At 42.7% G+C, this 26,504-nt stretch overlaps 1 protein-coding gene across 2 annotated transcripts in view; it reads left to right on the top strand.

Moving 5' to 3' along the window:
* Positions 1-26,504, top strand: part of LYRM4 (LYR motif containing 4) — a 138,004-nt gene that overhangs the window by 27,848 nt on the left and 83,652 nt on the right. The window contains exon 3 of one of the 2 annotated variants that reach the window (XM_079777479.1): positions 23,295-24,915. The exons of the other annotated variant lie outside the window; for it this stretch is intronic. Within the exon in view, the coding sequence (XP_079633605.1) occupies positions 23,295-23,324 (30 nt within the window). The 3' untranslated portion in view covers positions 23,325-24,915. Of the gene's footprint in view, positions 1-23,294; positions 24,916-26,504 lie in introns of those variants that run through there. 2 annotated transcript variants of the gene reach the window in all.

Below are 26,504 nucleotides of genomic sequence, written 5' to 3'. Positions count from 1 at the left end.
TCCTTCAGGAATGCCGTGCCATAAATTAAAATTGAAAGTGGGTGCAATCATCATGCTATTGAGAAATCTTAATAGTAAATGGGGTCTTTGTAATGGTACCAGATTTATTATCAAAAGATTACGACCTAACATTATCGAAGCTGAAGTATTAACAGGATCTGCAGAGGGAGAGGTTGTTCTGATTCCAAGAATTGATTTGTCCCCATCTGACACTGGCCTCCCATTTAAATTGATTCGACGACAGTTTCCTGTGATGCCAGCATTCGCAATGACTATAAATAAATCACAAGGACAAACTCTAGACAGAGTAGGAATATTTCTACCTGAACCCATTTTCGTACATGGTCAGTTACATGTTGCTTTCTCTTGAGTTCGAAGAGCATGTGACGTTAAAGTTAAAGTTGTAAATACTTTATATCAAGGGAAATTAGTCAAGCACTCTGAAAGTGTTTTCACTCTTAATGTGGTATACAGGGAGATATTAGAATAAGTTTAATCACTTTATCAGTCATTATTTGCATCAATGTTGTTTTTATATTATGAGTTTGTTATTATTGTTATATCATTTTGTTATTTATTAATAAAATTATGTATTATTTTCATATACACTGTACTCATTTCCTTTTATCTCTCACACTTTTATTATAAAGGGCAAATAGCAATATTAAAATATTTCCTCTAATTAATTCCCTTTTTAATGTGCACGAATTTCATGCACCAGGCCACTAGTTTTGCATAAACTCAGAAAGATTTAATTCTTTGGCACTTTCCCATGTAAAAGTTTTGAAGCATCACCAAAACAGGCTGGTTTCCTCTTCTAGTGTGACTTTGCTCAGAGTAGAAAATGCTTAGAAAAGGCTACCTGTAAGTAATCTGTTCCACCATTTCAGCTGTGTCTTCATTTTGAAATGCTAAAACTACCCTCTAAAAAAAAAGACTAGATTAGCTGTCATTAGACATCCCCAGTGAATCCACTTAGAGGCCTAGTGCCCACCCAGGACTGCCAGTGCCCAGAGCTTCCATAGTAACTAGTAGATCAGCTAGTAACTAGGTGATTGATCATGTGATCCCTAAAGGCCCTGCTCAGAGAGGCCCTGACAAGTGAAAGCATTCTCATCCTATCAGAGAACTAGTTTGCCAATTATACGTCAACAACTGGAAGGTTTCTGTTCACTTCCCTTTCACATCAAGACTGTTCCTAAATTCAAGAATAACATTTACCCTAATTGGCTTATGAGCTGTAGTGGACTCCTGGAGCCACCTCATTCTAAGCTGGTAAACTTGACCTTGGTGAAAATGCCTAAAATAAAGTAGCATCTGTATTTCTTTCTCACGGGCCACTGTAATAGCCTTCTAACTTGCTCCAGTTGCCCTTGACCCCATATGTTCTATTCTTCGCACGCTGCCAGAATGATCCTTATAAGGAAAATCAGAGCAGGTTACACACTGGTCACAATGCTCCAGGGGCTTCGTTGCACCCTGACAATGAAATATGATGTCCTTATGAAGTCGTCAAAGGCCCTCCATTGCTCTTGTCCCCTCGCACTATGTCAGTACCTTCTTCATATCTCTTGTACAACTCCAGTTTGTTCCCATCTCAGAACCTTTGCACCTACTGCCTGGACTGGTCTCTCCCCATTCCTTCCAATACCTTGATTCCCCTTTTCCCTCAGACTTTTGCTCAGACTCCACTTATCACAAAATCTAAAATAGCCTCCTTCCCTCCGTCACTCTATCACCTTACCCTGCTTTAGTTTTCATTACAGCACGTATCGAACCAAAAATAACATTACTGTTGTCTTGTTTGTTTTCTCCTTTCCTGTGCAGACAGGGATCTCACCTGTCATGGTCACTGCTATCTGGTACGTAAGAGCATGGGCTCTGAGCCAGCCTGACTGTGTTCAAATCCTTACTCAATCTACTATGACCTTGAACCAGATATCTAACTTCTCTGCGCCTTATGTAATGTACAGATGACAACAGGCCCAACTTCATGGGTTATAGTGAGGATCAAATAAGTTAACATATGTGAAACCCTTAGAAGGATGCTAGAACATAGTAAATACTATTATTATCCAGAGTATCTAGAATAGCCCCCCATAAAGTTGGTTCTTACTATTTATTTGTGGACTAAATGAATATATGAAGAGTTTGGCCCCTGAGATTATACTGTGCAGTCAAGGAGTCTGTGCCACCAAATTGTGGTATCTTGCTGGCTGCCCCAAATCTCTTCAGAGAGAATGAACCTTGAAAGGAATGCAGAAATCTAATGAGGATCTTGAGTCATTACCCTCATGAGCTGTACTGTCCTCATATCAAGTCCCTCTTTCACTTGAGTACTTGGACCCAGAGACCATCAGGATGCACATCAACCTCAGCATCATTTTTCCACAGATGAGAAAGCTTACTGCCGCCTTTCCAGCTGCCAGATGTGCACATCTGTAAGGCAGTACTCAAACTGAAACCCTTCATCAGACTGTCTCCTCTCTCAACACTGTACCCTAACTTCCTTGCTTTCTACTCAATCTTTCAAGTGGATCTTTTTTTAACTTTTCAGTCACTCAATCAGCTGTTATGCTGATGATACAGCTGTAAGCATGGTAAGATTTTGCAGTTCTTAAAAAAGTCTCTGTGCATAGATTTCCTTCTTTCTGGTGGGTAGAAAAACCAAGGTGCAATAAAGCTAGATGCCTTGTCCCTGGCTAATGACCAGATCTGTGTTCAGGTCCTCCAGTTCCTTAGAGCAAACTCAGATGTTCAAGGACATGAGCACCTGAGTGGGTAGAAACTAATGGATAAAGATAATCTTAAGTCATCCCCCAATTTTGTTTCTAAGATATTTAAGGACCACAACAACCTAGCTCCGCCTCTCATCAGAGTCATTCTTTCTTTATATCCTTAATGCACAGAGATAGTTAATCTTCATTGTGGCAACCCTGAAGGATTCGGGAGAGCATCCGCATTTCTTATTAGCCTTTCACACTGCACCTAAGGATTACTCTGATTTGAAGAAGTACTAGTAAAATGGCAGATTGTTTTCCCTCCATTATTAGTAAGGCATCTTTTGCTCCTTCTTTATCATTATTGTCCGCTAAATAGAAGTCTTACATACACATGTTCTTTCTTTGACACTTTTGGACCAACTCCCTGAAAATTATAATTCAGTCTGGCAATCTCTAATTTCTTTCCAGCTATCTGCATTATCTTAACATCTTATAACTAGTAAAGACATTCTTCCACCTTTCTATAAACTCCCATTATTTTCATATAAAATCATTCTATAAAGACAGATTGACCCTGGCAGCTTGTATGAGTTCTTCCTCTCTCCTGAAAGCAAGTTCTGGACTAGCCTCCACTAAACTGAGCTTTCCTGTCTGCTCCCAAGTCTAAGACAGAGTACATAAATCTCTCTTGCTTCTGACTGCCTTATTATTTTTTAAATATGTAGATTGATGCTTTGATCTAATTTTGGCTTATCTATATAGGTGTAGGGCAGTGATGAGCAACCTTTTGAGCTTGGTGTGTCAAACTTCGCCAAAAAACTGAGCATAACTCGGGTAGTGTGTCACTTTGAGGAAAAAAACATTATTTCGCACATGTTTCATCCTCAGGAGCAGCAAATGTTTCATCCTTGGCATGCGGCCGCGTGTCATCAAAAATGGCTACGCGTGTCAGTGATGACACGCGTGTCATAGGTTCGCCATCATTGGTGTAGGGGAAAGTACTACTGGGATATACTTTTAAACTATATATATATATCTGTTCTATTAAATGAGTGAATAATAGATGGGATCTAGGATGGAGACAAGGAGTTTGTCTCCAAAGAGTCAAAGTGAGAAAGAACTTCTACAAGGTTCATAATCCCAGCCCAACTTTTCCTCCAAAAAGCTCATAAGGTTAATTCATAATTATATGGAGTAGAGTGGGTGCTCAATAAATATTTAGGAAAAGAAATTATGGGCACAGAATTACAGTATATACATTATATTTGATTTATTGAGCAGATTGTGTTTAATGTAGCAAAGAAGCCAGTCAGGGAGCAGGAAGAAGTCAAATTAGGAAGAAACTAGTATTGACATTAGGGCTTGAAAGCTTTTTTTTAAATATACCTTATTGATTTTTTTACAGAGATGAAGGGAGAGGGATAGAGAGTTAGAAAACATCGATGAGGGAGAAACATCGATGAGCTGCCTCCTGCACACCCCCTACTGGGTATGTGCCTGCAACCAAGGTACATGCCCTTGACCGGAATTGAACCTGGGACCCTTCAGTCCAAGGCCGACGCTCTATCCACTGAGCAAAACCAGTTAGGGTTTGAGGAAAGCATTTTATTCTTTCTTTTTCCTATTACTTAAGACATTATTGCTTTTCAACTGCTATTTAATTTTCTTTGAAAGAAGATGTTCTGCTTAGAGATAGGTGCTAGTACTGGTGATGTGTCACCTACCGGAAAGGTTGGGGCCAAGAGAAGTTTTTAGAATTCATGATGGTCAAAATATAGGGTGGGGCAAAAGTAGAAGCACCTAGTTTATCCTCTCACTGTACAATTACATACATCAGCTACAATATATTTTTCCATCCAAATACTTAAGTGACAAATAAGGCTACTTCGTTCTAAATTTCTATAGTTCAATATCTGTCCCCTTCTTCTTTACTTGCAGAAATTTACTGATACACTTTAGAGTAATTTACTCTATGCTCAGCTTTCCTTGGCCATTTTTCCCCAAGATCTTAACTCTGTAGTTTAGGCTACATGTGAGAAAAGTTGTAGCCAGCTATGTACATGGTGGGTGAAAGTAGGCTTACAGTTGTTCATATGAAAAATAAAACAATAATTAATAATAACCCAGAAATAAACTCTGTGTTTCACATACTCAACTGTAAACCTACTTTTTCAGTCTATTCAATATGTAGTTCCTCTGCAGCTATAAAAAGGCTTATATTTTTGCAAATTCTTAGAATAGGGATCAGACTGTGAGGGGCCTTATTTTGACAGAAGGTAAATAAGACTTTGGATGTGAGAGAAGACAAGATTTGTACTTCTTTTTCTAATTTCTCATTTAGAACTCTTATTAAAAGCTAACAGCTTACTGTCTGTAGTATTATGAATAGTTTATCCCAGGGGCTTATCTTATTTATCATTTCTGAAAAACACTTTCACTCTCCCTGCCTTCAAAAGAAAAAATACAAAAACCACAGTCTGAAAATGTTAAAGTTCAGCCACCTTATTTAAGAAGTGTTTGCTCAGAATTTCCCCACAGATATGAAGGTTGCAGCTCCAATTGTGCTTTTCTTGACAAGCTATCACTGAAGTGCCCTTCAGTGGAAACCTTTTGATGCCTTACTGCTTGGCTCATCCTTTCAAGCAATCAAAGTTAATTCAAGTCATGCTTATACTGAAGATCTTCTCCCAACATAACAAAGGAACAATGTCACATCTTCTAAGAAGGGTAATAGAAGGGGCACACCCTGTTCATGTTCATTTGTGTTTTCTGTACCACATCCTCTCAGATGCAGGGAGATACTGACACTCCCCCCAAGTCCAGTGTGTATATGAGAATATGTACTCATTTTCTGAGCATTTGATATCTGTAGTTGGATTTTTTTCAAATTTGATGGGTTTCGTGTGTGTGTGTGTGTGTGTGTGTGTGTGTGAAGGATAGTTTTATTTGTGCCTTTTGAAAGATTTCTCCTAATTATACCTGTATCATCTTAAAAAAAAAAACTTGTTTTCATTCAACGACATAATAAGAGAAGAGGTTTTGAGCAAGATACACCTAAATTTAAATTATAACACAAGGATGATAGCTCCCTTAGTCATGATATTTAATCTCTCTTAAAACATTATCATTTAATTTTTCTACTAAAGACAAAGGAATACGATTCTTAAGTTAAAGTTAGTTTTGTACTTGCTATATTTTTGAAATATCAAAGCCAAATGATATGTCAGAAATTTTAACTCTTCCTTTATCTGATAACTAAGGCTGTCATTTTATGGATTGGTCAGTTATAAATAAGAAAAAAAAAAACTAAAAATTCTCTAAGATGTGCCACTGTAATAATCTTAGTTTTATTTAATAATGCTAGTATACAATTAAATCAGTATTTTAAATATTTTCCTTTTCTTCAAACATTTTCACTTCATACAATACTTCTCTTCTCCCCACCCATCTCACCTCCTTAATGTAGTGAAAAAAAGACTTACCCCAAGTCACATGGATTCCTCTTCAAAGTCTATCACAAATTTGTGATTGCACCATCAAAAATTCCATGACCTTTTAGGCCTCATCCATAAAAAGTATACAATTGGGTGTATTAGTTCCAAGATCTCTAATAGCCCAAGAATTTTTTTATGAATTTGCTGTACTTAACAAACCTAAATGGCTTGTTGAAATTGGACTGGGGGTTTCAACAGGTTATTCCTGAATTTTACTAATAAGTTAGTGTATTCCAGAATTGCCTACGCGGGGGTAGATTTGCCATCAGAGCCCAATAAATACTCATCACTGAATGCTGGCTGGCCTAGGAGCCAGCCGAGGCGGGCTCTGCTCCCAACCACCTCCTTGGCAGCTGGCAGGCAGTCCTCATATGCAGACCTCCTTCTGTAGGTAAGGGGAAGGTCATGCCATGGCTCTCTAAGATCCCTTTCATGTCTGACATTCTCTGATTCTGAAAATGATCATTAGGTTCCAGAACATACCTGTGAAGGGATTAAGAACTATAAGGGTGAGTTATGTCACTGACCTTCTCTATTTACTAAATTGACTTTAAAAAGAAAGCATGATTCCCCAGATCTCACAGATACCATGTTTTGATAAGCGTGGGAGAGTAACCAGGTTACATAATGCTGAGTTATGTAATGTTTATTCTTCATAGTCAGCCTCAGCAAGGGAACAATTCGAGAAAATACTTTGGGATACTTCATAAAGCTTTTAACACTCAGTGATGACAGGAATGTTACATGGGTCAAGGTGAGGAACAGCAGTTGCTCTTTCATACAGGTGACAGGTTGTAGATAACTTATTGACAAATGAGGTTTTCTTCACTAGGACTCAACAAACCTGAGAAAGAGTGGGATGGGGAAGGGGAGACTGTAAAAAGAGAAAAAAATAAATTTTTCTCTAGTTTTGAACTGGGTTCTGTCTTAGTGCCAAACTTGGTGTTTTGCTTTTTTTCATAACTCTCAGCTATTATTTAAAGTTTGCAGCTAACTTTACAGCTGTACTAGAGGCCCAGTGCACTGGGGGTGGGGGGGTCCTTCAGCCGGGCCGGCCCCCTCTCACAGTCTGGGAGCCCTCAGGGGATGTCCTACTGACTGCTTAGGCCATCCCCCATGAGCCGCAGTCTGGCCTCCCTCTACAGGAGGCGACCAGGAGGATCAGGGGAAGGCGCCGCCCCATCACCCTGCTGCTGCTGCCAAAGCCAGCTGCCGGGGCTACCGACCCTCGGCCCTTGCTTCTTAGCATTGCCCCCCCCCCCCGCCCACTTGTGTGTGGGGGGCGATCTGGGGCCAGGCTGGCTGGGGAAGGGGCTGTGGGATGTTGAGGCACCAAGGTCGCACCCCGTCCAGCCTCTGTGGAGGTTCCGGGACCACGGGCCACCCCACCTCTCCTAGCGCCGCCTCTGCAGAAGAAGGGGCTATGACTGGCACTGCCCCGCCTCTCCCAGCTCCCGCCTCTATGGACGGAGGGTCCGCGCGGCACGGGTGGAACCAGTCCGGGTCCACCGGTGCCACCCCGTCTCTCCCAGCACCCACCTCTGTGGACGGAGGGGCCACATGGCATGGGTGGGACTGGCCCAGGCCCACCACACCACTGGCCCTTGGCCCTCGCAGCTGCTGCGGCTTTGTCTGGAAGGACATCTGGTCTAATTAGCATATTACCCTTTTATTAGTATAGATTTTTCATAATATTAAAATATTTTTCTTACTGGAAATTTTTTTTTTAACTGAGCTCATTTTCTCCTACAAGACATTGACCACTCTTTTCTTCTACTCTAGGCAGTTTAGCAAGCCATTAGGAACAAGCTTATTCCTGTCTGTTTCTGTACCGTGCAGAACCTGTAGCATGGACATCATACTTTATGTCCTGCCTTCGCAGCATTTCTGTTGCTTCGTGAATGGAAGCACCTGAGTCTCACTTAAGCTGGATATGAGGATCCTTGAGGGCTGGGCCTTCCGTGGCCACTGGCCCAGCACAGCACCTACACCCAGCTCCTGAGGGAAGGCTTTCAATGCCCTTCCTCCCCCTTCCTTGCCTGGTGAAATGTTGTTGCCTTCTGGGCCACCAAACAATAAAATGTGACTATAGATTTATTACATGGCTTTGCAATGATGTATTTTAGTAAGTTATCTTTCCCCTAATGCTCTCACCTTCCAGAGGGACAGGGTTTCTTGTTCACCATAGTATTTCCAGTGCCTCAGAGATGTAGTAAACACAGCATTAATGCTTAATAAAGGCAAGGTGGTTTGGTAGGAAGACACAGAAGGAAAAGTTTTAAACTCCGAAACACTGGTTCTAGCCCATGCTCTACGTCTGACTCATGGTATGATCTCCAGTGAGTCGTCTTTGGTTTTATTAAAAATGTGTTTTTATTGATTTCAGACAGAGGAAAGGAGAGGGAGAGAAAGATAGAAACATCAATGATGAGAGAGAATCATTAATTGGCTTCCTTCTGCACTCCCCACGCTGGGGATCTAGCCCACAACCCGGGCATGTGACTGGGAATCTAACTGTGACCTTCTGGTTCATGGGTTAATGCTCAACTACTGAGCCACACCAGCTGGGCCAGTGAATCGTCTTTTAAAGAACTTTAAATTTTATTTTTCATATACAGTTTACATTCCACATTAATTTCAGGTGTACAGCATAGTGGTTAGACAATCATATATATTACAAAGTGGTCCCCTCTATATTTCAAGTACTTACCTAGCAATATACATAGTTAATACAATATTACTGACTTATTCCCTATGCTTTAATTTACATTCCCTGTGACCTTTTATTTTCCTAGAGGAATGAACTTTTTTAAAGCTATGTTTTTATTGATTTGAGAAAGGGAGGTAGAAGGAGAGAGAAAGAAAAACATGGATGAGAGAATCATTAGTTGGCTGCCTCCTGAACACCCGCTACTGGGGATCAAGCCCATAACCCAGGTATGTGTTCTAACTGGGAACCAACCAATGACCTCTTGGTGCATGGGACAATCCTCAACCAATTGAGCCACACTGGCCAGGGCCCTGTGACTATTTTGTGACTACCAATTTATAGTTCTTAATCCCCTCAACTTTGTCACTCAATCCCTCAACCCCCCTCCCCTCTGGCAACCATCAGTCTGATCTCTGTGTCTGTGGGTTTGTTTCTATTTTATTCATTTATTTTGCTCTTTAGATTCTACATATAAGTGAAATGATATGCTACTTATCTTTCTTTGTCTGAATGATTTCACTTAGTATAATACCCTTAGGTCCATCTATGCTATCAAAAATGGTAACGTTTTCATTCTTATTTATGGCCAAGTTATACTCCATTGTACATAGGTACCCCCTCTTCTTTATCCGTTCATCTATTGATGGACACGTAGGTAGCTTTCATATCTTGGCTATTGTAAATAATGCTACAGTTACCATAGGGGTGCATATATTTTTTCAAATTAGTGTTTTGGGTTTTTTCAGATATATATCCAGAAATGGAATTGCTAGGTCATAGGCAGTTCGATTTTTAACCTTTTGAGAACCTCATTCCAGTTTTCATCATGGTTGCTCCAAACTGATATCCCAACAACAGTGCAGGAAGGTTCCCTTTACTCCACATTCACACCAACACTTGTTTGTTAATGTATTGATGATACAAATTCTGACAGGTATGAGGTGATATCTCATTGTGGTTTTAATATGCATCTCTGATGATTAGTGACATTGACCATCTTTTTCTATATCTATTGGCTACCTGGTTGTCCTCTTTGGAGAAGTGTCTATTCAGGTCCTCTGCCCATTTTTAAATTTGATTGTTTTTTTGGTGTTGAGTTTTATCCATTCTTCATAGATTTGTATGTTAACCCATTATGGGATGTATCAGTGGCACATAGCTTTTTATGTTCAGTAGTTGTCTTTTTGTTTTGTTGATGGTTTCCTTTGCTATGCTAAAAGCTTTTTAGTTTGATTTAGTCACATTTGTTTATTCTTTTGTTTTCTTTCTCTGAGGAAATATATCAGAAAAAAACATATAGCTAAAGGAAATATCAAAGATTTTACTGTCTATGTTTTCTTCTAGCAGTTTTATAATTTGGAGTCTTACATTTAAGTCTTTAATCCATTTTGCATTTATTCTTCTATGTGATGTAAGAAAGTCTAGTTTCATTTTATATATAAAATATATATGTGTGTATATATATATATACATATTTTTATATATTATATACATATATATATATATATATATATATATATATATATATATATACACACACACACACACACACACACACACACACACACACTAGAGGCCCGGTGCACGAATTCGTGCACGGGTGGTGTCCCTCTGGGTGGCCTGCAGGGATCAGGCTGAAACTTGCAGTCCAACACAGCCTGCAGCTCCTACCTGCTGCTCTCGCTCATCCTGGCCCCACTGTGCCTGCCGCAGGCTCTCGCCCAATCAGTCCCGATCAATCAGGAGAGACTTGTGTTGCCACAGCAGCGCTCACCAGCCATGAGCCCTGTGTCTGGCGCCCTCCCAAGGGGAGTGGCCTGCGGGATTGGGCTGAAACCAGCTCTCTGACATCCCCCAAGGGGTCCTGGATTGCGAGAGGGTGCAGGCCAGGCTGAGAGACCCCACCGGTGAATGATCGGGCCAGGGAGAGAACACTGGAGGGCTCCAGGGCGTGTCCGGCCCATCTTGCTCAGTCCCAATTGGCCAGATACCAGCAGCAAGCTAACCTACTGGTCGGAGCATCTGCCTCCCGGTGGTCAGTGCATGTCATAGTGACTGGTCAACCAGTTGACTGTCTGCCCCCTGGTGGTCAGTGCACATCATAGCGAGAGTTTGAGCAGCCTTTGCATATCACCCTTTTATTATATAAGACTAGAAGCCCGGTGCACGAAATTCGTGCACGGCGGGGGGTTGTCCCTCAGCCCAGCCTGTACCCTCTCCAATCTGGGACTCCTGGAGGGATGTCCGACTGCCCGTTTAGGCCCGATCCTGGTGGGATCGGGCCTAAACGGGCAGTCGGACATCCCTCTCACAATCCAGGACTGCTGGCTCCCAACTGCTTGCCTGCCTGCCTTCCTGATTGCCCCTAACCACTTCTGCCTGCCAGCCTGATCACCCCCTAACCACTCCGCTGCCAGCCTGGTTGATGCTTAACTGCTCCCCTGCCAGCCTGTTTGCCCCCAACTTCCCTCCTCTGCCAGCCTGGTCACCCCTAACTGCCCTCTCCTGCAGGGTTGATCACCTCCAACTGCCCTCCCTTGCAAGCCTGGTCCCTCTCAACTGCCCTCCCTTGTAGGCCGGGTGCCTCCCAACTGCCCTCTCCTTCTGGCCATCTTGTAGTGGCCATCTTGTGTCCACATGGGGGCAGGATCTTTGACCACATGGGGGCAGCTATATTGTGTGTTGCAGTGATGATCAATCTGTATATTACTCTCTTATTAGATAGGATAGAGGCCTGGTACACAGGTGGGGGCCAGCTGGTTTGCCCTGAAGGGTGTCACAGATAAGGGTGGGGGTTCCCTTGGGGTGTGGGGCGGCCTGAGTGAGGGGCCTGTGGTGGTTTGCAGGCCGGCCACGCCCCCTGGCAACCCAAGGGGAGGCCCTGGTATCTGGAATTTATTTTCCTTCTACAATTGAAACTTTGTAGCCTGGGGCGGCTACCATTTTCATTAAATATCGTTTTTTCATTCCTTTACTTTCAGTCTATATGTGTCCTTCATTCTGAGGTGGGTCTCTTGTAGGCTGTGTGTGTGTGTGTGTGTGTGTGTGTGTGTGTGTGTGTGTGTATATATATTATTTACAGCCATTCACCCTGGGCTTTGGAGGAGGCATGGTGGCTCAGAGTGCACTGGGGGAGAGATCGGGTTGTGTGGCTTTGAGGAGAGGAATAGAGGGACAGCTGCCATTGTCCCTGTGCTGAGTTCCTCCCCCCACACAGTAGCTTGTTAACTGCTGTTGGGGTCAACCCGCACAGTCAACCAGCCTGAGGGTCAATCCCACCCATAGATGAACCACAGCAATCAAGACTCAACTGTAACAGGAGGGCTCACATTGACCTATGAACCAGGAGGTCAGAATTAGATTCCCTGTCAGGGCACATGCCTGGGTTGCAGGCTTGATCCTCAGTGTGGGGTGTGCAGGAGGCAGCCAGTCAGTGATTATCTCTCATCATTGATGTTTTGTTTTGTTTTTATCTCTCTATACCTCTCTTCCTCTATGAAATCAATAAAAATATATTTTAAAAAATAATAAAATGGCAATAATGATGTACCCATCGATAACCACTTTGTAAATGTAAATGGATTAAATGCTGCAATGAAGAGACACAGGGTAGCAGAATGGAGTTGACATACAATATTAGTTTCAAGTATACACCCCAATGATTAGACATTAACTTACTAAATGAACATCCCAATAAATATCATACGCGTATGACATCATATATAGTTATTAGAATATTATTGACTATACTAGAGACCCGGTGCACAAAATTTGTGCACTTGGTGGGGGGGTCCCTCCCCCTGGCCTGCGCCCTCTCGCAGTCTGGGAGCCCTGAGGGGCTGTCCGACTGATGGCTTAGTGGGCCTAGGCCGTCAGTCAACATCCTTAGCATTGCCACGAAGGCGGGAGAGGCTCCCACCACTGCTGCTATGCTCACCAGCCATGAGCCCGGCTTCTGGCTGAGCAGCGCTCCCCCTGTGGGAGCACACTGACAACCAGGGGGCAGCTCCTGCATTGAGTGTCTGCCCCCTGGTGATCAGCGTGCATCATAGTGACTGGTCATTCCACCATTCAGTCATTTGCATATTAGCCTTTTATTATATAGGATCCGCTGTAGATGAGGCCCCTTAGAACCATAAGAAATGCAAAAATTCACTGTTAAACTCATTTTTTAATTGCCCCCCTGTGGGGCATGTGCTGCACCTTGGGAACCACTGGGCTTGACACTTTTCCTCTCTGAGCTTCATTTCTGAATACATACTCATATACCATGGGAATTGTAATCTGTTCTCTGCCTACCTCACTGGGTTGTCATGAGGAGGTTCTGAGCTAATAAACCTAGAAATGTTTCTTCAAGTAAGTGATGTCTAAATGGGAAGGGATTGTTATTTTTAAGTTCACGGGTACCCTTGCAGATACCAGGTCCTGATTAGGGGAGGAGGGCATGATTGTTTCCTGGGACTGTAGCTATGGAAGCTTTGCAGGGGGTTCTGCAGGCCTCGGAGGGGCGGGCTCTGGCCAGCAGTCCTGTAGCGGTGGTCATCCCTGGAGACACTGGTGGGGTGCAGGGCATTAGAGGGGCACTAGGGGGTCGGCGAGGCCAAAGGGGGAGTAACTGTCAAACCTTCCCACTAGGCGCCATTCTTTAAATTGCACATGGCTGTTTCGCAGCTGTACCTGCTCAGGGCGGGGCTCCAATCTCCTGGAGCAGGGTGGGGGCTGGGCCAGGGCAGAGCTAGGTGGGCTAGGAGGGTGGGTTTAGCCATGCCCCCAGTGAGGTTCTACGCACTTCCTTTGTGGAGATGGTGCTGCTGCTGTCGGGGGGAACGGTCTGACCGTGGGGGGCTGCTCAGGCCTGCCTCCAACCAGGTCTGGAGTTGTAGGGAGGAGAGGCGTGCCCAGCCCCAGCTAAGAGGGCCCGACAGCAGCGGACCGCGGGCCCTGGGTGCCTCGAGGGCGCTGATAGGTGGTCACCAGCGTGCTGTTGTTGTGGGCGCCCCTGGCAGGGGTGGCGGGGGAAGAGATCTGGAGTTGGAGGTGCGGGCTGCAGCTAACCCCGAGGCTGGGTCTTCTCCCTATCCGGTCAGCCTCCCAGTCCCCCTGGGGGTGCAGGGACTGGGGTATGGTGTCTGTGCAGAGGGATTGGAAGAGCTCCCCATGGCTGCTTCCTCTTCCTTCTTTGCAGTCCGGGCTCCTTCAGGCACTCTCCTCAGACCCCCAGGAACTTGGCTCCAGCCTCCCGCCCCCTGCTGCACGCGCAGCCTCCTGCTGGTCTGTCAATATGCAAATTGGTCGTTACTGGGACACCGTAACGGACAATTAGCATATTACCTCTTTATATGTATAGATTCCCTATGCTGTACTTTACATACCCATGATTATTCTGTTACTATCAATTTGTATTTCTTAATCCCTTCACCCAACCCCTCTCCCATCTGGCAATCATCAAAATGTTCTCTGTATCCCCGAGTCTGTTTCTGTTATGCTTGTTTGTTTATTTTGTTTTTTAGATTCAGTTGCTGGTAGGTATATATTTATTGCCATTTTATTGTTCATATTTTTTATCTTTTTTTTTTTTCTTTTCTTCTTCTTAAAGAAGACCCTTTAACATTTCATACTAGAGGCCCGGTGCACAGATTCATGCACATTGAAAGAAAATTAATTAGAAGATGGCCGGCGAGGTGGGACTGGGTGAGACAGGCCAGACACGCCCTGGAGCCAACCTCCTGTGATCCCTCCCTGGCTGGCCTCACCTGGGGCAGTGCTGGGGCTTGAAGGATGTCTGCAAAGTGATCGGGGTCCCTCCAGCAGGTGGGGTCACTCAGCCTGGCCTGCGAGGATCGGGCCAAAACTGGCTCTTCGACATCCCCCAAGGGGTCCCTGAGTGCAAGAGGGCACTCTGCAAAGTTGCTGTCGCTCAGCAGCTCCTGCTTTGAGCATCTGCCCCATGGTGGTCAGTGCACATCATACCTACCATCCAGTCGGCCAGTCGCTTAGCCTTTTATATATATATATAATACTGGGTTAGTGGTGATGAATTCCTTTAGCTTTCCTTGTCTTGGAAGCTCGGTTTATGTCCTTCAATTGTATGTGATAGCTTTGCTAAGTACAGTAATCTTGGTTGTAAGTTCTTTCTTTTCATTACTTTGAATAGTTCATATCAGTCCCTTCTTACCTGCAAAGTTTCTGTTAAGAGCTGACAGTCTCATGAGCTCTCCCTTGTAGGTAATTAACTGCTTGTCTCTTGCTGCTTTTAAGATTCTCTCTGTCTTTCACATTTTGCATTTTAATTATTATGTGTTTTAGTGTGGGCCTCTTTGAGTTCATCTTGTTTGGATCTCTCTGCACTTCCTGGACTTGTATGTCTATTTCCTTCACCAGGTTAGTGAAGTTTTCCATCATTTTATTTTAAGGTTTTCAATTTCTTGCTCTCTTCTCCTTCTGGCACCCCCATGATGCAAATGTTGGTATGCTTGAAGTTGTCCCAGAAACTCCTTACACTATCCTCATTTTTTTTATTCTTTTTGCTGTTCTGATTGTTTTTGCTTCCTTATATTACAACTCACTGTTTTGTTACTCCGCTTCATCTACTATACTGTTGATTTCCTGTTAATTATTCTTCATTTCAATTAGTGTATCTTTCATTTCTGACTGGTTCTTTTTTATGGTTTCCATGTCCTTTTTTATGCTGTTGAAATTCTAAGTTTATCTACTCTTCCCCTAAGTTCATTGAGCATCTTTATAACCAGTGTTTTGAACTTTGTATCCAGTAGATTACTTGTCTTCATTTTGTTTAGTTTTTTTTTGTTGTTGTTTGTTTGTTTGGAGTTTTAGTCTGTTCTTTTATTTGGAATGTGTTTCTTTTTCTTTTTTTTCTTTTTTAATATATTTTTTATTGATTTTTTTTAAATATATTTTATTGATTTTTTACAGAGGAAGGGAGAAGGATAGAGAGTTAGAAACATCGACCAGCTGCCTCCTGCACCCCTCCTACTGGGGATGTGCCCGCAACCAAGGTACATGCCCTTGACCGGAATCGAACCCGGGACCCTTCAGTCCGCAGGCCGACGCTCTATCCGCTGAGCCGAACCGGTTTCGGCTTTATTGATTTTTTACAGAGAGGAAGGGAGAGGGACAGAGTTAGAAACATCAATGAGAGAGAAACATCTTTCAGACGCCTCCTGCACACCTCCTACTGGGGATGTGCCCGCAACCAAGGTACATGCTGGTGACCGGAATCGAACCTGGGACCTTTCAGTCCGCAGGCCAATGCTCTATCCACTGAGCCAAACCAGTTAGGGCAGGAATGTGTTTCTTTTGGCAGCCTCACTGTGTTTGTTTTTATATCTTCCGGGCTTGATAGAGTGGCCTAATGTAGTAGGTCCAGTGGCACAGCTTCCCCATTCACCCGAGCTGGGTGCTCCAAGTGTGCACCACCCATGTGGGCTGTGTACACCCTCCTGTTGTAGTAGAACCTTGATTGCTGTTGACACGTCAATAAGAGGGATTTACCACAAGACCCATTAGCTGCAAGGACTGGCTGCAACCACAGTGGAGGATCAGCTTTGCAAGGGCCCACCCCACATAGCAAAACTCACTTAAGCAAATTTTGGTGCCCATAGAGTCCACCCCTTGAGTGTGTCACCTTTGGAGGTGGTTGGGTGATGCTTCTGGGGCCTTCCAGGAGGTGCATGCCAATGTCAGCTACAGCAGTGTTCTGCCTGGGGCCACCCGACTTGAGCTACAGAATAATCTGCAGATGGCTGCTACTTGTTCTGGGATTGGAGGTGCCCAGGAGAGGCTAAACTGTGAACCCTGACCACCTGTTGCTAGTGCTTGGTCTAGGGCCACTTAGTGAGAGGTACAGGGCTTGCTGAAGCCAGATGCTGCTTGTTTGAGAGATTTTTAGGAAAGTCTGAAGCATGAGCCAAAACAGGCCATTCATATGGAAAGCCACTGGAAACAGCCTCGGTGGGCCTGGAAGTTGGTGGGGTTTCAGGGCGAACTGTATGAGCAAGGTTGAGGAGTCTCAGATATGGCACTTGCCTCTGGCTCTGTGTGGGGAGAGTTCATCAAAGGAACAATGGCTTCTGCCAGTACTTTCGTCTTGGAGAAAGCTTCCCCTCCAGCTCTCACCCTGATGCCAGACACTTCAGTTTCTCCCCATATGTACTTGGTGCCTTTTGAGCTACTGTCCCAACACTGGAGCTCAGAGGAAGTCTGAATAAGTGTGTGCACGAGACCTTTAAGAGGAACTGCCCTCTATCTCCCTCAGCCACAATCCCCACTAGTTTTAACAGCTAGAGTTATGGGTACTGGATTGGGGATTCTTGTATGGGGCTGAGACTTCTTGCTCGTCAGGGGCAATCTTTGCAGTCAAGATATCCCTCCCAATTTTTATCCCGACAGCCTATTCTGTGTCTCTGCCCCTCCTACCAGTTTCAGTATGGCTTCTTTATGTCCTTAGTTGTAGGACTTGATTCAGCTAGATTTCAGGTGACTCTAAATGATGGTTGTTCTGGAGTTTAGTTGTACTTTTGATGTAGTTATGGTAGGATAAGAGTACTCCATTTTAAAAATATATTCTAAGATACTAACCTAAAAGATGCCATTTTCCTTAGGTTCTGGCTTCATACACTCTTCACTTATATAATTGGGTCCAACTAACTCAGGCACTTGGGCCACCCTTTAGTCAAGGCAATGTTTTTTGACACCTCTTGAATATTTTCCTTATTTATCTTATCATAAGTTACTAGTAAGCATTCTTTTTTTGTTCTGTAGGAATTTACTTGAGGTTCTGTTAGATATTCCTGTTGAGTAGATGCTCATCTGTTTAAATGATCTTACTTTAATGTGAAAGCACCCTTTGTTTCCTAGCAGCCTGATTTCCCTCGGTATTTATACAGGTTAGATGTGTATTGATGAGCATTACTCTCTAACTGCCTGTGTCAAAGCACTGTGGGAGGCTCATCAATCTTGTGTTTTTTTAATTGACATCAATAATGTGTTTGCATTTATCAATATTTCCTAATTGCTAAGTTGTAACACAGGAACTTCTATAATAAATCATGTCCACAGGTATCTTCAGACATTAGGGCTTAAGGTTTCCATCAATATTTCAATGTATTATAAATTGTTACGAGGATTTTTCTTTTATGAGAAAGGGGGAAATGTGTAGCAAGAGATGAAGAGTTGAGTCAGTGTCACCATATAATATTAAGTTAAAGTGTCCTATGATTCCAGTGAACATAGAAGAAAACTATTTCCCAAACCAGCACAACACATTCCCATAATGTTCAACATCACCAGCCAAATGAATGCTAATGTGTCTCCCCTGAGAGTGATGTGCTGTGCCAAGCTCTTTCTGAGAAGAAATTTGGATGGAAGGACAGTAAGGACTCCTATGAAGAAGGAACTGCTATCACCTCAATTTTTAGAAGAGGCAATTGAGGCTTTATGAGCTGAGTTACTTGCCCAGAGTCAAACAGTGACTTTGCAAGGCTGGGACTCAACCCAGGGCTATTGAAATCCATGGCTAGATTCTACCTTTCAGAGACAAACTTTACCAAACCCAAACAAGATGGAGAGGCAGGATTTGAAGAACTAAATGCACTTCATTTGTTAAGCAGTTGAAGGCTTTAGAACATTTGGCTTTTTTTTTTTTTAATTATTAACAGTATTACAGATGTCCCCCGTTCTTCCCTTTTTATCCCCCTCCACCCAGCACCCGCCCCACCCCAGGGCTTCACTGCACTATTGTCTGTGTCCATGAGGGGCAATCAGGCTAGCGGGGGGAGGGGAGGGCAGGGGAGGCCGTTGGGGGCGACCAGGGCGGCAGGGGAGGCAGTTGGAGGCGACCAGGCCGGCATGGGGGGGCAGTAAGGGGCGACCAGGCCGGCAGGGTAGGGGCAGTTAGGGGCGACCAGGCTGGTGGGGGGGCAGTTGGGGGTGATTAGGCAGGCAGGCAGGTGAGCAGTTAGGAGCCAGCGGTCCCGGTTATGAGAGGGATGTCTGGCCTAAATCGGCCGTCTGACATCCCCCAAGGGGTCCTGGATTGGAGAGGGTGCAGGCTGGGCTGAGGGGGACCCCCCCTCCCATGCACGAATTTCATGCACCGGGCCTCTAGTATAAATTTATGTTTATACCCTACTGTAGTCTATAAAGTATGCAATAGCATTATGTGTAAAAATAATGTATACAGCTTAACTTAAAAATACATTATTGATTAAAACAAATGTTCATCATCATCTGAGCTTTCAGTGAGTCATAATCATTTTTTTGGTGGTCAGTCTTGCCTTGACTTGAAAATGCAATAGCTGCGAAGCACAGGGAAGTGAAGCATGAGGTTCGCCTATAGTTGTGAGACTGTGGGGCTTTTCCAGTATTTGTGGGGTTTGTTATGTTATTGTTATTTTGTGTGGTTTTTTTCTTTTTATTTGTTTTTTTTTTAAATATTTATTGTTGAGAGTATTACAGGTATCTTCTCTTTTTTCCCCACATTGCCCCCCTTCACCCAGTTCCATCCCTCCCCAGGCCTTCATCACCCTATTGCCTGTGTCCATAGTTAATGCATATAAGATCTTTGGTTAATCTCTTCCTACCTGCCACTCCCCTTCCCTCTAAGATTGGTCCGTCTGTTCCAAGTTTCCATGCCTCTGGTTCTATTTCATTCATCAGTTTTTTTTGTTTATTAGATTCCTTGTTTATTTTCATTTTTATATTCAATTGTTGATGTATTTACTGCCATTTTATTGTTCATATTTTTATCTCTTCTCTGTCATAGTTGTCTCCTCCTCCCCCTCCTCCTCCTCCTTCATCCTTTTCCTCTTCCTCTTCTTAAAGAATACCCTTCAGCATTTCACATAATACTGGTTTGGTGGTGATGAATTCCTTTAGCTTTTTCTTCTCTGTGAAGCTCTTTGTTGACCTTCAATTCTAAATAATAGCTTTGCTGGTTAGAGTAATCTTGGTTGTAGGTCCTTGCTATTTATCACTTTGAATAATTCTTGCCACTCCCTCCTTGCCTGCAAAGTTTCTGTGGAGAAATCAGCTAACAATCATATGGGAGCTTTCTTGTAGGCAACTAACTTCTTTTCTCTACTGTTTTTAAGATTCTCTCTTTGTCTTTAACCTTTGGCATTTTAATTATGATGTGTCTTGGTGTGGTCCTCTTTTTGCTTCTCTTGTTTGGGACTCTTCCTGGACTTGTAAGTCTATTTCTTTCACCAGATAGGGGAAGTTTTCTGTCATTATTTCTTCAAATAGATTTTCAATAGCTTGCTTTCCATCTTCTTCTTCTGGCACCCCTATACTGCGAATGTTTGTATGCTTGCAATTGTCCCAGAGACTCCTTATACTATCTTCATGTTTTTTTATTCTTTTTACTTTTTTATCTTCTGATTGGGTGTTTTTTGCTTCCTCATATTCCAAATCATTGACTTGATTCTCAGAATCCTCTACTATTACATCCCTGTAAATTATTCCTTATTTCAGTTAGTGTATGCTCAATTTCTGACTGGTCCTTTTCCATGTCTTTGATGTTTTCAATAAGGTTCTTAAAATTCTCACTAAGATCCTTGAAAGTCTCATTAAGTCCCCTGAAGCTCTCATTAATATCTTTGAGTAACCTTTAACCATTGTTTTGAACTCTGTATCTAGTAGTTTGCTTGCTTCCATTTCATTTAGTTATTTTTCTGGAGATTTCTTCTTTTCTTTCATTTGTGACACATTTCTTTGTCTACACATTTTAGCTGCTTCCCAGTGTTTGTTTCTATATATTAGGTGGAAACCCTATGTCACATAGAATTTATAGAGGCCTTATGTAGGAGGTGTCCTGTAGGGCCCAGTGTCTTAGCCTACTCAGTCACCTGAGCTGGGCACTCTAGATGTGCCCCTGTGTGGGCTGTTTGCACAGTTTTGTGGAGCCTTGATTGCTGCTGGCATCATGGGAGGAGTTGACCTCCAGGCTGTGAGGACAAGCTGCAGCTACAAGAGACACCCCTATGGAGCAGGACTTGCTTCAGTGGGGCTTTGTGCTTACTGGGTCTGCCCCCTGAGTATGTCCCTTTTGGATGTGTAGAGTTGTAATCTAGTATGGTCTGGAGCTGTCTACTGGGTGCACTGTCTCTGGGGCCTCCAGGGAGGTGCAAAGTCAGCTACTTCCTGGGGCCACCCAACAGGAGCTACAGAAGATGCAGGTGGCTAGCTACTTGTATTGGGCTTGGAAGTGCCCAGGCGAGGCCAAGCTGTGAAGCAAGGCAGGCTGGTGCTAGTGCCAGGTATTGGGCCTCTTATTGATACGTGTGGGACACGTTGATGCCAACTGCTGCTTGTTTGAGAGACTTTAGGAAAGTCTAAAGCCTGAGCAAGAACAGGCCATTTACCAGTATATGGAAAAGCCACTGCATACAGCTGGGGTTGGGGGGAGGGAGCGCTGCAAATTGAATGGGGTAGTGTCTCAGGGAATCACCAGTATGAGCCAAGCTGATAGAAACTTACATATAGCTTCATCAGCCCTGTGACCAAAGAGGTCCCAGCACAGGAATAAGGTCCCCTGTGAGCACCCCTGTCTGGGAGAAACCTCTCCCCTTCCCCTGAGTTCTTGCCCTGATGCCAGACAATCCAGTTCCTCCTCTAATGTCCCACGTTCCTTTCAAGCCACCGCCCCAGTCTGGAGCCCAAAGGGGTTGAGTCCAAGTAAGTCTTTGTGCTGGCCCTTTAAGAGGAACTGCCTGGGTCTCCAGCAGCCTCCATGTCACTCAGCCACAACACCCACTGCTTTTTACAGCCCTAAGTTGTGGGAACTTCTCTTCCCAGCTCTGAAACCCTGGGTTGGAGGTCTGGTTTGGGACTTGGACTCCTTGTTCCTCATGGGAGGCTCTGCAGCCTTGATATTCCCTGATTAAAAACACACCATACCTGGGTGTTGGACCAACCTGTTCTGTGCCTCTGCGCCTCCTACCAATTTCAATGTACTTCTTTACTTCTGTCGTTGTAGGACTTCCATTCTGGCAGTTTTCAGGCAGTTCTGAATAATGGTTGTTCTGTATTTTAGTTGTAATTTTGATGTGGTTGTGGGAGGCAGTGAGTACCAGTGTTTACTTATGTCACCATCTTGGTTCTCCCCGTATTTATTGATAAGAAATATTTATGATAGCATCTTGGATTTTCATTACTCGATAGAGTTGTAATACTTTATATTCATATTCAGATCCTGCAGCTTCTTTTGTAATCCTCAGTACACAGTAACTGCTTCAACTCACGTGTTTGTGCTCCATAACTAAAATACTAGTAAAGATAGGGTTATGGCAATTTTTTAAATGGCATTTAGGGTTTGAATTTTCCCTAACCAGAGTTACATCAATTCAATTGTTCTAATGTAACTTATTTAAAATTTACAAAACTAACTAAAATTTTAGACTGATCAATTCACAGCATTAATTTATCTTTCTCACTTAAGATCCTAGATTTTGACTCTTGGCAGTCTAACCCAGAAGCATCTCTCAGTGGGAATTGCAACCCAGATATTTCTTAATCTTTATTTTTGTTGGGATGGAACATAATGCCAGTTAATCCTTAGCAGCCTTTACCGAAGAAAAGAGTGGTCTTTTGAGTTCACTTCAACAGCTGACCTTCCACCTTCCTATTAAAACATTGGAATTTTAGTTTACACTGTCAGTTTCATTTTCTCCAAGTACTCATTTTTGGACAGCTGAGACATAGCACAGACATTTCTATCTGCATTATGTCCCAGGAATGTCTGACCAAGTTGCTTCCAAAGATGTCAGAGGAAGGTGGCTGATTTAAAATGAAGTTTTCTGGAATTAGATGTTTTTAGTCATAGAAGAGATGGTCAAATTATCATACTGTGCATGCATATATGTGTGTATTGCATATGTATATTTGGGGGGGGTAATTAAATAACATTCTATTAAATTTTCAATATCAGAGTCTATTAGAGCCATCACATTCAGAATTTACTCTTTAATATAATTCAGAAATGGTGCTACTACAGAATACCATATGAATTTTCTTCTAAGTGGATTTTTATAAGCAGAGTTACACTATACTAAAAAAAATCTGTATGTAAGGAGAACATTTAGAAGTCATAAGTATTAAAAATGTTGAGCATTCTCAGTTTGAGACAAACTGAAAAAAAAACACTCAAAGAAATCAATTACTTTGAATCTATTAAGGAATTTACTGTGATCCTAGTACTATCTGCTCTGGGTACTCAGTGTAATACTTTATTATTCCAAAATAAAATCAGAACTGATTCCTGGAAAATCCTATGAAAAAATTAAAGTGAAGAAGAGTGTAATCCCTCTGTCTGAAAATTTTTTAAAATATGTTTTTATTAAATTTCAGAGAGAGGAAGGGAAAGAGAGAAAGAGATAGAAACATCAATGATAGAGAATCATGGATCGGCTGCCTCCTGTACGCCCCCAACTGGGGATCGAGCCTGAAACCTGGGCATGTGCCCTGACCTGGAATCAAACCATGACCTCCTCGTTCATAAGTCAACGCTCAACCACTGAACCATTCCAGACGGTCCCTCTGTGTGAAATTTGAAATAAATTAGAAAGTAGAAGACTGAAATCAGTTCTGGTTCTGCCATGAAATCTCTGAAGGAATATAGAAATAACTATGGAAATTCTCTGCTTCGGCCTAAGTGAAGATGCCAATATCAGTCTACTTTTCTAGCCCAGGTAAAACGTTTTTGGGGTCAGATCAGCTTTTATTATTTAAAAAATTATTGAACAGCAGTACTCTAATGAAAATGCCTAGATTTGGGGACAATGGTGATTACATTCATAGATTAGATGAAGTATGTATTTATTTTGTAGACAGGTAGTTTAGCCACCTTTGGGGTTTTTTCTTTCTTCTGCTTTTTGAACTATTATCGCTAAGCATTGTAGATAAATTTAAAATCTTTTTAAGGAAAATTGTCACCATCTAACAGAATCGAGTTATAAATAGCACTTTGCTTTGTCTAAGGTGCCATATGGAGTAATGTAGAGCTTCATGGTCTCTGATGCCTAGGATTTTACAGTCAACATAAATTCCTGTCAAAATATAGGGGCTGGTTGGCCTGTTGTACCTCAGACAGTTATGATGGAGAGGGAGAAACTTTCAAGTACGAAGATCTGCTTTCAAATCCTAGGTTGTGATCTTAGGCTAACCACTTAATTTCTCTGACACTCGGTAAAAATGGGTCTGTTGTGAAATTGAGATAGGATATAATGTTTTATAAGAAATAAGAATCAAGTAATAATTATATGTAATAGGGCACTGGAAAACTGCAATCTGAGTTCTATTGATAATAGATCACATTTATTGAGCACTTACTTTGGTTGTACCAAGCTCTATGCTAAATGATTTACATGCACTTTCTAGTTTAATCTTCCAACCAGTATTATAAATGAGGAAACTAAAGGTTGCTCTGATAAGTAAGGGAGCCAGGCTTCACATTCAAGACAGAGCCCAAGCTCTGAAACACTACTGTATATAATTATCTTATGTTAAAAGAGAAACAGATACACACAACCAATAATGCCCTTGTGATTTACAAGTTGGGAAACTTGATTTTTTTTAATTTACATTTATTTACTTATAGTTTCTTAATCAAAATACTACATTCTTCAGATAAAAAAATTTTAAAGGCAAAAACAATGTTATTCTCACCCTTCTCTCCTGACTACAAATCTCACTTCCCACATTAAGATTCTCGTGTATCCTTCCAGAAATTTCCTCTCCATTTAGAGATAGTGTGTGTGTGAACTCTTTTTTTTTGTTTATCACAGATGACATTGCAGTATAAATACCCTTTTATAGCTTCTTTTTTCCCCACCTAATACAATCTATGGTGTTACAAAACATATAACATTTTTCTTTTTAATGCCTAAATAGTAATCCACGTGTCCCTTAATGGTGGACATTTTCATTGATCTCAGCTTCTTGTCATTATGAGCAGTGTGTAGTAGACATTCTGCTAGTTAAAGAAAGTTTATGTATATTAGCCATGTTTGTTTCTTTTCTATATTTATTTAGTGTCTCGTTGTTTCATTGTCTTATTTATCACAAGCACATTTTTCCCCATTTGTCATTTATTTTTGGCCTTGTTTACTATATTTTTTTCATATGGAAGATTTTAATTTTTATGTAATTACATTTTACTTTATTGCCTTTGAATTTTACATCATGTTAAATTCCCACTCCAATATTACAAAAATGCTCTTTAATTTTCTTCTGATACTTTTGAAAATACTTTAGGTTTAATTTTTTATGCATTTAGAATTTATTTTGGTATAAGAATGGAGGTACGCACTCAGCTTAACTTTTTCTAAAATGATAGCCTCTTGCTCCAATACCATTCAATAAGTAGACATTTTTTGTCTTAATCAAACTTACCAGGGCAGAATGGCTTCAATTTCTTCATTTCACCTCATAAAGAAGCTGCCATCATTCCTACCAAAGTTACTGGTTCTGCTTTGCTCTCATTTACCTCAGTTTCCTCCTGTGGAACCCTGCTAAGCCTGCTTCTTCCGTCTGCTCTCCGAAACCCTCTCCCTCTCCCTCTCCACTGGCTCCGCTGCACTCCTTAAAGCACATGCCCGTCTCTCACAGCCACAAGTACTTGGGCTTCTTCGCTCCCAGGTCCAGTTCCTGCCCAGCTCATTTCCCTTTCGCTTCTGCACGGTTGCTTACACACATGAGCTCTACTTCCAGGAGCTCCACTTCCATGTGAACTGAAATGGCTCTTGAAAAGGTAACCAGACTCCTCATCGCCACAAGCAACATGTATGCCCTTGTCCAATTAGACATCTCAGCAGCATCTGAGTGCTCTGACCCACTCCTGGAGATCCTCTGAGCCTGGGATCTCACTCCTCACTGCCAGTCCTGTTCCTTTGCTGGCCCTCTTCCTCTGTCCTTTAAAGCAGAGGCATGTCTCCAAGTCCATCAGCAGCCACTCGCTGAGATTACATCCACCACCATGGCACATCTGTCCCCTTCAGGACAGCTCTCAAGTCTGTCTCCCATCCTTGCATCTCACCGAAGCGCAGATATGGGAACCAGATACACCTCCGTTCAGATCACAGCCCTGGAACTTACCAGCTGTGTGATCCTTAGGAAGCTACTTACTGTCTGTCAGCACCAAGTAGCCCGTTTCTCCTATTGGGCCCTGGGTTTCTCATGGACGGAAACTAGATCGTACCGTTTTGTATTCTATTTTAGATACTAGGTTTTACCTTATTGCGGCCTGTGTTGTGTCAGGTATTGTACTGTAGGCTTTATGTAGCTCATCTCTGACAAAGTAGGTGTGTGTTTGTATTCACTTTTCATTTCAAACCAGAGACACTTGGAGCCAAAACTCATCTCTCCCTAATATCTGTTGGTATGTCTCCAAAAGCTTAGACTGTTTCAGAAAGGCAGGCTGTGTCCTGGGAAAATCCCCTTTGCGGCCATTTTAAATGCCTGCTCTTTCCCTCCACCCTGCCATGCTGGCTCAGTCAGCTTTCCATCCCTGCTGCCCTGAGCACAAGGCAGGCATGCATTCATTGCTTAGTCACCTGCACA

This window comes from Cnephaeus nilssonii (assembly GCF_951640355.1).
Source record: "Cnephaeus nilssonii genome assembly, chromosome: 7".
NCBI lineage: Eukaryota > Metazoa > Chordata > Mammalia > Chiroptera > Vespertilionidae > Cnephaeus > Cnephaeus nilssonii.
Note: the sequence above shows the minus strand (reverse complement) of the source record. Positions and strands in the feature narration are given on the sequence as shown.